Genomic DNA, 16,746 nt, shown 5'->3' on the forward strand with positions numbered 1-16,746 from the left:
TTTTTTTTTTTTTTTTTTTTTTTGATGGTACTGGGAATTGAACCCAGTGCCTTGTGCATCCTAGGCAAACATTCTACAACTGAGCTACATTCCCTGCTTTACTTTACTGTTCTTTGTATGCCTTGTGATTTTTTTTTTTTCTGTGTGTTGAAAACAGGACCTTTGAATCTAAAAATGTGGTATCTCTGGAAGTCATATTCTCCTACCACAGAGTTTGCTGTTACTTGTTATTATTTTGAGGGTTTTTTTTTTCCTTATAGGCTATGTGCCAAAGATCAGTCTGATATGTAAATTGAAAATCTTGATAGGTTTTTTTCAGAGCCTGATCCTTTCCCTGCATATTTGTGGTCACTTTCTAATTTTCCACAATATCCAGTTGTTTTTGAATTTCCAGGTGTTTTAATATTTAGCTTTTAAGAGAGAGAAAAATGGAGGGGAGAAATAAAGGGTCCCCCACAAAAGTCACTTAAGCCAGAGGGAGGCTTGTAACAGTATGAGAATGTTCAATAACAGTGGCCACCACTTTTTTGTGTCTGTCTAATTAGAAGAGGCAACCAACAGTAGAGGACATGATGTGTTTTTGCCCACCTTGATTCCTGTAAGCTGTATGCAAGCCACTCTAGGTAACACTGCACAGCTGTCTTCCACAGGGCTAGGGTGTGGATTGGGTCACTACCAATGTGCACAGACCTGAAATTGATCTTAATTAACTATACTTTGTTATCCAAGCCTTCCTCTGGAAGTTGTAAGCTTTCTTCAGACTCCAGAGTTCCCAAATATTTATATCACAGTCTTCCAGTGTATTTGTTGTCTATATGGGAAGATAGATTCCTGGTGCTTCCAGTTCTACTATCTTCCTAGAATCTTCTGTATATGTGTCTTTAAGATGTTTTCTTATACTTTTGTATATAGACTTATTTTTGGCCACTTAAAGGAAATGTCTGAATTTTAATAAATGTATGGTACCCATTTAGATACCTCTGAAAAAGTTAATGTATTATGATATGTTGATAAAAAGTACTTGTCATTTGATGCTGTCATTTAGCAATCCCTAACAACTTAAGGAATATAACAAATTATCTAGAAATATGTACCAATGATTTTTTGTTTTTGTTTGTTTGTTTGTTTGTTTTGTGGTGCTGGGGATTGAACCCAGGGCCTTGCACATGCCAGGCGAGCACTCGACCAACTGAGCTGTATCCCCAGCCCCCAATGATGAGTTTTATTAAATTAGCTGTGGGCTTTTTAATAACATCTTAAAGTTTTTTTGTTGTTGCATTTTGTCCAGATGACAGAAAATAATTTTGGATTAAAGAAGATAGAAATCAGTGTTTCAGAGGCTGAAAAGCGAACTGGAAGAAATGCCATGAACATGCAAGAAACATATACAGCTTACCTCATTGAAACAAGGTTGGTGATGAGAATTAGACTTAAGTTTAGATAGGAAGCTTTTTTTCTGGTAGCTTTAGTTTAAAGTTTGGTGGAATAAGATTGAGTAAGGATAAAGTCACTGGTTTTTAATTCCCTTTGAAGTTTTTGTGTGTGTTCCTGTTTGTAGGAAGATTTTTTTGTTTTGTTTTGTTTTTTTGGTTCTAAGGATTGAACCTAAGGCCTTGATGGTATAGGAGATGTACAGATAGTATAGGTATTATTGAATAATCATTCCATGATTGGATAAATGGGGTAGTTTGGGGGGTCCACTGAAGTCCTACCTATGTTTTGGCATTTTGCACTGAATAGATCCTGCTTTAAATGACCATTATTGGGGGAGGTACTGGGGATTGAACCCAGGGGCACTTAACAACTGAGCCATATCCCCAACCCCACCCCTTTTTAAAAAATTTTTATTTTTTGAGACAGGGTCTTGCTAAGCTCTTATTAGGGTCTCACTAAGTTGCCAAGGCTGGTCTTAGACTTGCAATCCTCCTAATCCTCCCAAGTTGCTGGGATCACAGACATACAACACACTTGGCTCCTTTTTTTTTTCTTTTTTGTTATGCAGGTTTTCTACCTACCTTGCAGGTGTGCTGGTTATAGGCTTTATTTATTAGCAAGATATTGAACCCAGGAATGATTTCCCATTGAGTTATATCCCCAGCTTTTTTGGGGGGAGGGGGTGCCAGGGATTGAACTCAGAGGGTACTTGACCATTCACTGAGCCACATCCCCAGCCCGATTTTGTATTTTATTTACAGACAGGGTCTCACTGGGTTGCTTAGTGCCCTACTTTTTGCTGAGGCTGGCTTTAAACTTGTGATCCTTCTGTCTCAGCCTCCCAAGCTGCTGGAATTACAGATGTGCCCCGTGCCTGGCTTAGTTTTATTTTTGAGACAGGGTCTCACTAAGTTGCTTAGGGCCTTACTATATTTTTGAGACTGGCCTGGAACTTGCAGTCCTCCTGCCTTAGCTTCCGGAATCCCTGGGATTACAGACATGCACCATTGTGCCCAGTGTAAGATGTAGGTTTTGTTGGTAGCTAGTTTGAAACTTGAGATTAACCCAAATATTTCTTCAGCTAGGGTTAGAAATCTGTTTGTATTAATTTTTTGTTGTTTTATCTTGTGTTTTGTGGGGTTTTTTTGTTTGTTTCTTATGTGTTTTTGTGTGTGTGTGTGTGCTGGGGATGACCTGTGGCCTTCTTTAAGCTGGGCAAGCACTCTACCTCTGAGCTGTATATCCCAGGCCTTTTTTAATTGTTTTGAGGCAGGTCTCACTAAGTTTCTCAGGCTGGCATTGACCTTGTGATCCCTCTGCTTTAATCTCCTAAATTCACTGGAATTATAGGCCTGTGCCACCCTACTTGGCTTCCTGGATTGGAATGGTTGTTTGTTATAGCTAATGCTTAGGTCAACTCTTTAAGATGAGTTTTGCTTTAATAGTTCCATATTTTTCCACAGAAGCCATTTGTACACTTTTGTATTTCATATTTTGTTTCCTTTTTATTAATGCATAATTAAATAGATTTAGTGGTTAACTTAATATATAAATAATAAAAGCAAGCAACTATTGCCAGATGTGGTGGTACATACCTGTAGTCCCAGCTATTCAGGAGGCTGAGGCAGGAAGATTGCTTTGGGTCCAGGAATTCGAGGTCCTCCTGGGCAACATAGCAAGACCCTGTCTCAAAAAGACAAAACCAAAAACTTAATAACTATTTTTCTGAGCATAGAGTGAGATAAATATGTTTTCAAATTTTACTTATTTCTGAAACTGATGTAGCCTCTGGGTCTTTATGCACATTGTGGCATATGTGTATTTCTTGGAGGACAAATAAATTATTGTCAAGCAAATACTTAGAAAATGAGAAGGTCTTCCCAGATCAGCAGAAGCAGCAGCCAGAGCAGCTGCAGCCTATGCCCTCTGCCACTGCCCCCCCCATTTCCTCTTTCCTCCTCTTCCTCCTACACCCGGCCCACCAGTTTTTGGCTTTCACCCAGACCAGTGACCAAAGACTTGACCACTCGAAGTCCAGCTCCCCATAACACTGCTCGACATGGACACTGGTGTTATTGAAAGTGGATTAAATGTCACTTTCACCATTTGCCTACTTATGCATGGAAAGGAAGTTGGCAGTATCATCGGAAAGAAAGGAGAATCAGTTGAGAAGATGCTCAAGGAGAGTGGTACATGCATCAATCTCTTAGAAGGAAATTGTCCCCAAGAGAATTATCACTTTGGCTGGACCTGTTAATGCCATCTTCAAAGCCTTTGCAATGATCATTGACAAACTGGAAGAGGACATTAGCAGCTCTATGACCAATAGCACAGTTGCCAGTAGACCTGGTCATTCTGAGGCTGGTGGTCCCTGCTAGTGTGGCTCTCTTATTGGTAATGGTGGCTGCAAGATTAAGGAAATATGAGAGAGTACAGGGGTTCAAATCCAGGTGGCAGGGGATATGCTCCCCAATTCAACTGAGTGGGCCATCACTATTGCTGGCATTCTGCAATCCATCATTGAGTGTGTCAAACAGATCTGTGCGGTCATTTTGGAGTCCCTACCCCGAAGGGTGTGACCATCCCATACCTGCCCAAGCCATCAAGTTCTCCAGTCATCTTTGCAGGAGGTCAGGACAGGTACAGCACAGGCAGCGACAGTACGAGCTTTCTTCACACCACCCTGCCCATGTTCCTCAACCACCTCTAGAGGCCTATACCATTCNTTTCTCTCTCTTTCTTTTTTTTTTTTTTTTCTGTTTCTTCTTTCATTTTCAGATAAGCTCTCATTTAGTTGCTTAGGACCTTCCTAAGTTGCTGAGGCTGGTTTTGAACTTGTGATCCTCCTGCTTCAGCCTCCCAAGCTGCTGGGATTATAGGTGGGTGCCATCATGCCCAGCTCAAGAAACTTTTTAAAAGTTATTTTCTAGCTCAGTGATGATTTTCCGATGTTTTTGAAGGTGACTCAGTTTTGTTTTGGGTTTTTTTCTTTTTTCTTTTTCTTTTTTTTTTTTTATGGTGCCAGGGACTAAACACAGGGATGAACTATCACTGAGCTACATTTTCAGCCCTTTGTATTTTTTATTTGAGACAGGGTCTTGTTTAGTTGCCCAGGCTGGCCTCAAACTTGAGATCTGCTCAGCCTTCCAAATAGCTGGGATTATGGATGTGTGCCACCATACCCAGCTCTGTTTATTTAAATATTTACTACAATTTGCAGGTTTTGTATATTGAGCTTGTATTTATTTTTATTATCAGAAAAACTTAAACTTACCAGGTATGATGACACATACCTATAATCCCAGGGCCTTGGGAGGCTGTGGCAGGAGGGTCGCAAGTTTGAGACCTGCCTTGGCAATTTAGCAAGACCCTCAGTAACCCAGTGAGAACCTGTCTCAGAAGGAAAAAGGATTGGGGATGTAGCTCTGTGTTCAAGTGCCCCTGTACCAAAAAAAAAAAGAAAGAAAAAAGAAAAACTTAAGCAAATATTGACTAATTGGTAATATGGAGCTACATGCCAGGCAACTTTCAAAACTCTTTTCATACATAGACTCATTAAATGTTCTCAGTGACTGTTGAGTTAGGTACTGTCTTTGTTTGTACTGCCATAATAAAATCCCAAAGACCTTACTTCCTAATACCATTATTTTGGGGGTTAGGATTTCAGCATAGGAGTTTTGAGGGACATAACATTCAGTTCATTTTAGGTACTGTTGTTTCCATTTTACAAATGAGGAAACTGAGGCAGAGAGAGGTTTGACAATTTGCCCAGAGTTACACAGCTAATATGTAGCAGCGATGGTATTCAAATTCTGGCAAGACAAGCACTGTTATTGAGTCACAACCCTAGTGACTTTATAATTTTTGTGCTTTGGGTTGTGTTTTTTTTGGGGGGGGGTGTGTATACTGGGGATTGAACTTAGGGGCACTCGACCACTGAGCCACATCCCAGCCCTATTTCATATATTATTTAGAGATTCAGGGTCTCACTGAGTTGCTTAGCACCTTGCTTTTGCTGAGGCTGGCTTTGCATTTGTGATCCTCCTGTCTTAACTCCTAAACTGCTGGGATTACAGGTGCCTAGCCTTGGGTTATGTTTTAAATCCTAACTGACTTTATTTTGTTTTTGTTCTGTCATATTTTATACTTTCTTACTTTGGTTTCTATTTTGGGGTTTTCCTTTATAGACCATAATTTCTTTTGTTTTATCTTCACCAGTAATTTGGAAGGTATGTATCCTTTTTCCTCCCCAATACATAACTTTAACAAAGTTATTTATATTATGTATAACCATTTCAAATTTTAAAAAAAATCTCAAATTTATGAGTAAGTACAGTACAAAGAACCTTTTTTGCTGAACTATTTGAAATCAGGTTGCCAACATGAATGTTGCCTGTTCTCATCTGCTTATGTATTTCAGGGACACAGATATTCTCCTACCTTACCATAACACTACCTTCAAAATCAGGAAAAAAACATTGATAAATGAGTATTATCTAATCCTCAGACTCTATTTGTGTCTCTAGTTGTACCAATAATGTTCTTCAGGGTTAAATGCTTCAGTGCAGAGTCTTTATTGAATTTAGTTGTAGCTAAATTCTTTGGTCTCCTCCAATCTCGAAGAGTTCCTCAGTTTTTACTTTTATGACCTTGACCTTTTTGAAGAGTAGAGACCAGTTTTGCAGAATTGCCCTCATTATTAGGTCCAGGTTGTGCATCTTTGGCAGAAATTTTCACTAAAGTGATAACTGTGTTATAATTAGATTTTTTTTTTTTTTTTTACTTTGCACAGGATTTCAGTTTACTTAGTTTGAATACTTTGAACATTATTGTTTTCCTGATTGTAAAGATACTCTTTTCTTTTGTGTTTAATTTTATGGAGACAAGCTTTGAAATTATGAAAATATCTCATTCCATCTCAAACTTTATATTTGTGTATTTATATCAGTATAAGCTAGTGGATTTTATTTTGTTTTCTAACCACTTATTGAGGTATAATTTATATCCCATAAAATTCACTTATTGTAAATGTATAATTCAGTCTTTTTCAGTAAGTTTACAGAGTTGTGAAACCATCATCACAAGTTTTAGAACATTTCTATTTTTCCAAACAAGTTCTCTCCCCCTTAGAGTTTAATCATCTCACTTTCCATCCTCAGTCATATAATTGGAATTTTTCAATCTGTTGTCATTTGAGTTTGGCTTCTTAGACCACATAATGTTTTTGAATTTCATATGTTGTACAGTGTATTAGTAGTTTCTTTTTATTGCTGGAGAATATTTGATTGGATCTTTCACATTTTGTTTACTCACCATTTTATGGACATTGGGATTGTTTTAGTTTTTAGCCATTACAAATTTTGTGTGGATATGTGTTTTCATTTCTCTTGGGTAGATTGGTAGGAGTGTAATTGCTGATCATATGTGTAAGTTTATATTTAATTTTTTAAGAAGCTGTCACTGTTTTCCAAAATGATTCTACCATGAATCATTCTTACCAGCTATAGTGGCGAATGCCTGCAATTTGAGCAACTTGGGAGACTTGGCGGGGGGGGGGGGGGGGGGGACTGGGGATCTCAAATTCATGTCCAGCATCAGCCACTTAGCAAGACCCTAAGCAACTTACTATCTCAAAATATTGTAAGGGCTAGGGATGGAACCAGTGATAAATCATGAAGAAAACAAATAAACAACAAAAAAAGTGGAGTTTATAATCTGCTTTTACAGTAATATTAGTTTTGTGATTGTCTATGTACTTACTTTTCATTGAGATCTGTTTTCCTTCATATAGCTTTGAATTGCTGTCAAGTGCCTTTCAATTTCACCTTGCAGATCTTCTTTGGGCATTTCTTTTTCTTTTTTTTTTTTTTAATATTTTTAGTTGTAGTTGGACACAATACTTTTATTTCACTTATTTATTTTTATGTGGTGCTGAGGATGGAACCCAGGTTCTCCCACATGGGAGGCAAGCACTCTACCGCTGAGCCACAACCCCAGACCTTCTTTGGGCATTTCTTATGGGGCAAATCTAAAAACTCCCTAGGTTGTTGTTTTTTGTTTAAACCAGGAATTCAATCCAGGGATGCTTTACCACTGAGCTATATCCCTAGACCTTTTTATTTTTAATTTTGAGACATGATCTCACTAAGTTGCTTGTGGCCTGGCTAAGTTGCTAAGGTTGACCTTGAACTTGCTTTCCTCCCGCCTTAGCTTCCCAAGTTGCTGGAGTTAGAGGTGTGCACCACCATGCCTGGCTCCCTCAGTTTTTGTTTGAGACTGTCTTTGTTCCTACATCTTTATTGGATATTTTTGCCAGGTATAGGATTATTGTTTGACAGGTTTGTTTAGCACTGTGAACACTCACTGCCCTTTAAACCAGAATTTTTTTTCTTTCTGAGTACTGCTTATTAAACCTATTGCTTTGCACAGACTAGGCAAGGACTCCACCACTGAATACGTCCCCATCTCCTTTTTAACACTTTATTTGAGATGGACTGCTAAGCTGCCAGGTTGACCTTGAACTTGTGATCCTCTTGCCTTCCTCCTGAGTAGCTGGGATTACAGGCATGTACCATCACGTCTGGCTAGCTTCCAGAGTTTCTTTTCTTCTTCTTCTTTAAATCAACCTTCAATGCATAAAAAATACCTACTCTTACATGATAGAAAAATATCTACTCCACGTTTGCATTGATTCACACCCAAGGCTTTCCCCAAAATGTACAATATGAGGCAACACTTAAACTATGGTGTGGACGGACCACGTGGAGAAAACCTTTGGAGTTTCTGATGAGAAGCCTGCTGTAATCCTATAGAGAATCCCTTGTATGTAATGAGTTGTTTGTTTCTTGTTACTTTCAGGAATCTGTCTTCTCTTGGAAAAGTTTGATTAAAATGTGCCCCAATGGACTCATTTTATTTGGAGTTTGTTGAGCTTCTTGTTTATATTTATGTCTTTTATCAAATTTGTAAAGTTTTCAGTCATTTCTTCTGATATTCTTTTTTAAAATATATATGTATTTTAGTTGTAAATGGACCTTTATTTTATTTATATATAGTGCTGAGACTCAAACCCAAGGCTTCACACATGCAAGGCAAGTGCTGTACCACTGAGCCACAACCCCAGCCCCTCTTCTTCTTCTTTTTTTTTAATATCTTTTAGTTGTTGGTAGACCTTTATTTTGTTTATTTTTATGTGGTGCTGAGAATCGAACCCAGTTCCTCACACATGCCAGGCAAGTGCGCTACCACTGAGCCATAACCCCAGCCCATCTTCTGATATTCTTTATGCCTCTTTCTTTCTCCTGTCTCTCCTGGGATTTGCCACAGTATTCCTTTGGACACTGTTCACTTCAGTCTTCTTTCTTTCCTTCCTTCCTTCCTTCCTTCCCTCCCCTCCTTCCCTCCCTTCCTCTCTCCCTCTTTTCCTCCCTCCTTCCTTCCTTCTTTGCCTTGAACTTGATAATTTTTATTTTCCTGTCTTCCAGGTTGCTGATTTCTTTATGTACTCACTCAAATCTGCGTTTGAATCTCTAGGGAATTTTTATGTCAGTTCGAGTACTTTTCAGCTTCAGCAAAACTTATTGTTTTTTGTTTGTTTGNATGATTTTTTGTTTTTGTTTGTTTGTTTGTTTGTTTTGTGGTGCTGGGGATTGAACCCAGGGCCTTGCACATGCCAGGCGAGCACTCGACCAACTGAGCTGTATCCCCAGCCCCCAATGATGAGTTTTATTAAATTAGCTGTGGGCTTTTTAATAACATCTTAAAGTTTTTTTGTTGTTGCATTTTGTCCAGATGACAGAAAATAATTTTGGATTAAAGAAGATAGAAATCAGTGTTTCAGAGGCTGAAAAGCGAACTGGAAGAAATGCCATGAACATGCAAGAAACATATACAGCTTACCTCATTGAAACAAGGTTGGTGATGAGAATTAGACTTAAGTTTAGATAGGAAGCTTTTTTTCTGGTAGCTTTAGTTTAAAGTTTGGTGGAATAAGATTGAGTAAGGATAAAGTCACTGGTTTTTAATTCCCTTTGAAGTTTTTGTGTGTGTTCCTGTTTGTAGGAAGATTTTTTTGTTTTGTTTTGTTTTTTTGGTTCTAAGGATTGAACCTAAGGCCTTGATGGTATAGGAGATGTACAGATAGTATAGGTATTATTGAATAATCATTCCATGATTGGATAAATGGGGTAGTTTGGGGGGTCCACTGAAGTCCTACCTATGTTTTGGCATTTTGCACTGAATAGATCCTGCTTTAAATGACCATTATTGGGGGAGGTACTGGGGATTGAACCCAGGGGCACTTAACAACTGAGCCATATCCCCAACCCCACCCCTTTTTAAAAAATTTTTATTTTTTGAGACAGGGTCTTGCTAAGCTCTTATTAGGGTCTCACTAAGTTGCCAAGGCTGGTCTTAGACTTGCAATCCTCCTAATCCTCCCAAGTTGCTGGGATCACAGACATACAACACACTTGGCTCCTTTTTTTTTTCTTTTTTGTTATGCAGGTTTTCTACCTACCTTGCAGGTGTGCTGGTTATAGGCTTTATTTATTAGCAAGATATTGAACCCAGGAATGATTTCCCATTGAGTTATATCCCCAGCTTTTTTGGGGGGAGGGGGTGCCAGGGATTGAACTCAGAGGGTACTTGACCATTCACTGAGCCACATCCCCAGCCCGATTTTGTATTTTATTTACAGACAGGGTCTCACTGGGTTGCTTAGTGCCCTACTTTTTGCTGAGGCTGGCTTTAAACTTGTGATCCTTCTGTCTCAGCCTCCCAAGCTGCTGGAATTACAGATGTGCCCCGTGCCTGGCTTAGTTTTATTTTTGAGACAGGGTCTCACTAAGTTGCTTAGGGCCTTACTATATTTTTGAGACTGGCCTGGAACTTGCAGTCCTCCTGCCTTAGCTTCCGGAATCCCTGGGATTACAGACATGCACCATTGTGCCCAGTGTAAGATGTAGGTTTTGTTGGTAGCTAGTTTGAAACTTGAGATTAACCCAAATATTTCTTCAGCTAGGGTTAGAAATCTGTTTGTATTAATTTTTTGTTGTTTTATCTTGTGTTTTGTGGGGTTTTTTTGTTTGTTTCTTATGTGTTTTTGTGTGTGTGTGTGTGCTGGGGATGACCTGTGGCCTTCTTTAAGCTGGGCAAGCACTCTACCTCTGAGCTGTATATCCCAGGCCTTTTTTAATTGTTTTGAGGCAGGTCTCACTAAGTTTCTCAGGCTGGCATTGACCTTGTGATCCCTCTGCTTTAATCTCCTAAATTCACTGGAATTATAGGCCTGTGCCACCCTACTTGGCTTCCTGGATTGGAATGGTTGTTTGTTATAGCTAATGCTTAGGTCAACTCTTTAAGATGAGTTTTGCTTTAATAGTTCCATATTTTTCCACAGAAGCCATTTGTACACTTTTGTATTTCATATTTTGTTTCCTTTTTATTAATGCATAATTAAATAGATTTAGTGGTTAACTTAATATATAAATAATAAAAGCAAGCAACTATTGCCAGATGTGGTGGTACATACCTGTAGTCCCAGCTATTCAGGAGGCTGAGGCAGGAAGATTGCTTTGGGTCCAGGAATTCGAGGTCCTCCTGGGCAACATAGCAAGACCCTGTCTCAAAAAGACAAAACCAAAAACTTAATAACTATTTTTCTGAGCATAGAGTGAGATAAATATGTTTTCAAATTTTACTTATTTCTGAAACTGATGTAGCCTCTGGGTCTTTATGCACATTGTGGCATATGTGTATTTCTTGGAGGACAAATAAATTATTGTCAAGCAAATACTTAGAAAATGAGAAGGTCTTCCCAGATCAGCAGAAGCAGCAGCCAGAGCAGCTGCAGCCTATGCCCTCTGCCACTGCCCCCCCCATTTCCTCTTTCCTCCTCTTCCTCCTACACCCGGCCCACCAGTTTTTGGCTTTCACCCAGACCAGTGACCAAAGACTTGACCACTCGAAGTCCAGCTCCCCATAACACTGCTCGACATGGACACTGGTGTTATTGAAAGTGGATTAAATGTCACTTTCACCATTTGCCTACTTATGCATGGAAAGGAAGTTGGCAGTATCATCGGAAAGAAAGGAGAATCAGTTGAGAAGATGCTCAAGGAGAGTGGTACATGCATCAATCTCTTAGAAGGAAATTGTCCCCAAGAGAATTATCACTTTGGCTGGACCTGTTAATGCCATCTTCAAAGCCTTTGCAATGATCATTGACAAACTGGAAGAGGACATTAGCAGCTCTATGACCAATAGCACAGTTGCCAGTAGACCTGGTCATTCTGAGGCTGGTGGTCCCTGCTAGTGTGGCTCTCTTATTGGTAATGGTGGCTGCAAGATTAAGGAAATATGAGAGAGTACAGGGGTTCAAATCCAGGTGGCAGGGGATATGCTCCCCAATTCAACTGAGTGGGCCATCACTATTGCTGGCATTCTGCAATCCATCATTGAGTGTGTCAAACAGATCTGTGCGGTCATTTTGGAGTCCCTACCCCGAAGGGTGTGACCATCCCATACCTGCCCAAGCCATCAAGTTCTCCAGTCATCTTTGCAGGAGGTCAGGACAGGTACAGCACAGGCAGCGACAGTACGAGCTTTCTTCACACCACCCTGCCCATGTTCCTCAACCACCTCTAGAGGCCTATACCATTCAAGGACAATATGCCATTCCACAGCCAGGTTTGACCAAGCTGCACCAGTTGGCAATGCAACAGTCTCATTTTCCTATGACGCATGGTAATACTGGATTCAGTGCAGGTTTGGATTCATCTGCTCAGACTACTTCTCATGAACTCACCATTCCAAACGACTTGATTGGCTGCATAATCTGGCGTCAAGGCACCAAAATCAATGAGATCCGTCAGATGTCTGGCACAGATCAAAATTGTGAACCCAGTGGAAGGATCCACTGATAGGCAGGTTACTGTCACTGGATCTGCTGCCAGCATTAACCTGGCTCAGTATTTAATCAAAGTCAGGCTTTCCTCGGAGACGGGTGGCATGGGAAGCAGCTAGAACAATGCAGATTCATCCATAATCCCTTTCTGCTGTTCACCAACACCCATAATCCATCTGCATAGTTTCCGAACAGTCAGCGATTCCAGGTTTTAACTAGTTTGTAAATTTTCAGTTTCTACACACTTTATCTTCCACTCATGATTTTTTAATTAAAGCCTTTTAATTCCTTTTTCTGTTCAGCTGTTAATGCTGAGATCTATATTTAGTTTTATAAGCTTCTCCCCTTTTTTTTGGCTCATGAATTTTTCTGTTTGTCGTGGAAATGTAAGAGTGAACTATTAATAATTTCAGTTTAGTTCTGTAATAGGAATTTTTCCAAAAAATTAAAAAAAAAAAAGAAAATAAGAAGGTTTAAAAGATTGATGGTTTATAACAGTGCTTGCATTGGGAGACTTTTCAATAGTCAAAATACTTTAATATAATATACTATAATATAATATAATATAAGTTGAACTGTATATAGATGACACATGGCATTTTCTGCCAGCTCTTTATAATTATAATTGAAGATGAGTATTGATGAATTTTTATAACTTCTCTTCCGCACACTTTCACAACTAATTAATATTTTACTCTTGTGCATATCTCTTGATACTCAGATTCATTTAATTCATTTATAACCTGAATTGAGGTTTTGTGGGTCTTGGTCTTTGTTGTGAATGTTGTCATCTCATTGGACAATAGTGAAGTTAAAATTACTTTCTTCTTAATAGACTAGCTAGCTGAGCCTGACTTTTATCATACTGTAAAACCAATTATGAGATAGATTGAGGCTTTCAGAATATTCCTAATACAATTATTAGGTTCAAATCATTTTTCTATAACAGGAAACAAAGTGCTTAGGAGTAAGGGCTTGGTATCAGGTGGATCTGAGTGCTCTACCCACAGATCCTTGTGATTATAAGCAGGGCACATATGTGCAGCTGCTTCCTCATCTGTAGAATGAGGATAGTAAATCCCTGTTTCACCAGGTTGAATAAATTAGTGAAAAAATACATGAAAGTTCTTTCCTCAATGCCTGGTTGAAAAGCAGTTAGGAAATAGAAGGAAATAGTACTTAGAGGTATACTTTTTAGAGGATGTTTTGATTATGTGTATGTATTTTTATAAAGTAATAAAAATGTTTTTTGATTCCTTTCAGGTCAGTTGAACATGCTGATGGTCAGAGTGTCCTAACAGACTCACTGTGGAGGAGATATAGTGAGTTTGAGTTGTTGAGAAACTACCTTTTAGTTTACTATCCACATATTGTTGTGCCACCTCTACCAGAAAAACGGGTAAGAAGCAAGATGGCAGTAGTTAAAAGTACTATACATTGAGACTCTTCTTAATGATTGTTTTATTTACCTAGGCAGAATTTGTTTGGCATAAACTCTCTGCTGACAACATGGATCCGGATTTTGTGGAAAGACGACGGATTGGTTTAGAAAACTTTCTCTTAAGAGTTGCGTCACATCCTATCCTTTGTAGAGACAAAATCTTCTATTTGTTTTTAACACAGGTATCTTTTTAAAATGTTCATTTGACTTTTTTTTTTTTTAATGACAAAGTCCACTAATATGTAAAATTATAATGCACCTATTTAAAACATGTAGAATGTTTATTTCTTTTTTCTTTTTTGGTGGTTCTAGGGATTGAACCCAGGGCTTTGCACATGATAGGTGAGAACACTATCAATGAGCTTCATCCCCAGACCTTTTTAATAAAAACATGTTTTGAATCAGAGTCTCAATGAATTACAGGAGCTGGCCTTGAACTTGTGATCATCTTTCCCCAGCCTCCCAAATAGCTGGGCTTACAGGCATGCACCAACTCAGCCAGCTAAACTGTAGAATGCTTTTATTTTGGTACAGAAATTGAACCCAGGGACATTTCACCACTGAGCTATACCTTCAGGTCTTTTTTTATTTTTTTATTTTTTATTTTGATACGGGGTCTCCCTGTGTTGCTTAGGGTCTTGCTAAGTGCTGAGGCTGACCTCAAACTTGTAATTCTCCTTAGCCTCTCTTTTTTTTCCCTATAGCTTTATTGAGATAAAATTAAAGTACAATAAAATGTACATATTTTAAGTATGCAATTGATCAATTTTGACATGTATGCAACCAGTACAATCAATATAGAAAGCATTTCTACAAGTTGTTTTTAATTTGAAATCATGCAAACTGTATTTCTTGAATGATTTATTAAACCTTAAGATATATAGATATACACCTCACCCCACATGTCAACTATTTCAAAATTAAATGGCATGCTTATCTCAGAGGTCAAGGAAGAAAGCACAAGAAAAGTAATTAAAAAGTGCTTTGAACTAAGTGATAATCAAAGCTTAAAATATCAGGATCTCTGGGATGGAACAGTACTCAGATGAACATTTATAACTTAAAGTATTTGTATTAGAAAGAATAGAATAACAAATTATTTTCAAATTATGTAATAGGAAAGAAAAAATAAGAGTAGGAGCAGAAATATATGAAATAGAGAAGAAATAATACAGCTAAAAGTTGATAAAACATAAACGAGTATAATCAAGAAAAAGCAAGAACACAAAAATTAACATCAATGGAGAGGGAGCTATCAAAATAACCCTACAGATACTGAAAATATACTAAGGTAATATTACAATTGTATGCCAACTTATGTGATAGCTTACATAACGTGCTCTATATTAGAGAAGGATCTGTGTGCTACTGAGAAGAATATGTATTCAGTCATTAATGGATGAAATATTCTATATATATCTGTTAAGTCTAAATTATCAAATGGTTTGTTTGTTTGTTTGTTTGTTTTGATACCAGGGATTGAATTCAGGGACACTTGGCCACTGAGCCACATCCCCAGCCCCATTTTGTATTTTATTTAGAGACAGGGTCTCACTGAGTTGCTTAGCGCCTTGCTGTTGTTAAGTCTAACTTTGAACTCTTGATCCTCCTGTCTTAGCTTCCTGAGCTGCTGGGTCAATGTATTTTTTACTTCTATAGCTTTATGTAGTTATTGCAGGATCTATCCAGTGGTGATAGAGGCATGCTAAAGTTACCCAGTATTATTGTGCTGTGGTCTGTTTGATTCTTGAAATTGAGAAGGGTTTGATGTATGTAGATGCTCTATTGTTTGGGGCATAAATATGTATGGTTGTTATGTATTATTGATCTATAATTCCCTCACGCAGCATGAAATGGCCTTCTTTGTCCCTTCTGATTAACTTTGGCTTGAAGTCTACTTTATCTGATTTGAGGATAGAAATCCCTGCTGATTTACATGATCCATGTGAGTGATATGTTTTTCCCCATCCTTTCACCTTTGGTCTGTGGATGTGTTTGCCTATGAGATGAGTCTTTTGGAGATAGCATGTTGTTAGGTCTTGTTTTTTAATCCAGTCTGCCAGTCTGTTTCTTTTGATTGATGACTTTAGGCCATTAATGTTCAAGGTTATTATTGAGATATGATTTATATTCCTGGTCATTTGGGTTCATTACTAGTTTTTAATTTGAATTAGTTTCTCCTTTGATTAACTATTCCTTTAGTGTAGCTCCTCACTTTGCCAGTTTCACTTTTTTTTTTTCATTTCATCTTCATGGAATATTTTGTTGAAAATATTCTGTAGTGTAGGCTTTCTGTTGCAAATTCTTTAGTTTATCATAGAAGATTTTTATTTCATCTTCAAATCTGAAGCTTAATTTTGCTGGATATAGGATTCTTGGTTGGCATTCATTTTCTTTCAGAGCTTGGCATATGTTATACTAAGGACCTCATAGCTTTGAGGGTCTGGGTTGTGAAATCAGCTGAGATCTGAATTGGTTTCCCCCTATATGTATTCTGATATTTTTCTCTTGTAGCCTTTAAAATTCTATCCTTATTCTGTATGCTAGGCATTTTTATTATAACATGGCTTGGTTTGGGTCCTGTAAGCCTCTTGTATTTGATTTTCTATTCATTCTTTAGGTTTGGGAAATTTTTCTGATATTTTTTCATTGAAAAGATTTGTGCATTCCTTTGGTTTATATCTCCACATCTTCATCTATCTCAATAAATCTCAAATTTGGTCTTTTGATGTTATCCTATAGTTCTTGAAAGTTCTATTCATGATTTCTTAACATCTATCTCTCCATGGTCAACTCTGTTTTCAAGATTTTATGTTTTGTCTTCATTGCCTGAGGTTCTGTCTTCCAAGTGGTCTAGTCTGTTTATAATGCTTTCTATTGAATTTTTAATTTGATCTATTGTTTCCTTCATTTCAAGGATTTCCCCCACCCCATCTCTGCTTCTTCTTTGTTTTTTTTTTTTTTT

At 38.0% G+C, this 16,746-nt stretch overlaps 2 protein-coding genes and 2 pseudogenes across 3 annotated transcripts in view; all 4 read left to right on the plus strand.

Moving 5' to 3' along the window:
* Positions 1 to 1,855, plus strand: part of LOC125613612 (sorting nexin-4-like) — a gene marked incomplete at its 5' end in the record, with an annotated part of 13,354 nt that extends 11,499 nt beyond the window's left edge. The window contains one exon of the mRNA XM_048794480.1: positions 1,289 to 1,855. Coding sequence (XP_048650437.1) covers positions 1,289 to 1,444 — 156 coding nt within the window. The remainder of the gene's footprint in view (positions 1 to 1,288) is intronic.
* A 430-nt stretch (positions 1,856 to 2,285) lies between these two features.
* Positions 2,286 to 4,144, plus strand: LOC107143101 (annotated as a pseudogene).
* A 5,053-nt stretch (positions 4,145 to 9,197) lies between these two features.
* Positions 9,198 to 16,746, plus strand: part of Snx4 (sorting nexin 4) — a 50,494-nt gene continuing 42,945 nt past the window's right edge. The window contains exons 1-3 of one of the 2 annotated variants that reach the window (XM_015486851.2): positions 9,198 to 9,347; positions 13,604 to 13,739; positions 13,814 to 13,963. In XM_015486851.2, the coding sequence (XP_015342337.1) occupies positions 9,226 to 9,347; positions 13,604 to 13,739; positions 13,814 to 13,963 (408 nt within the window). In that variant the 5' untranslated portion in view covers positions 9,198 to 9,225. The remainder of the gene's footprint in view (positions 9,348 to 13,603; positions 13,740 to 13,813; positions 13,964 to 16,746) is intronic. The other variant, XM_015486852.2, reaches the window with a different exon arrangement.
* LOC107143228 lies at positions 10,230 to 13,597 on the plus strand (annotated as a pseudogene).

Source organism: Marmota marmota, unplaced genomic scaffold (genome assembly GCF_001458135.2).
Source record: "Marmota marmota marmota unplaced genomic scaffold, marMar, whole genome shotgun sequence".
NCBI lineage: Eukaryota > Metazoa > Chordata > Mammalia > Rodentia > Sciuridae > Marmota > Marmota marmota.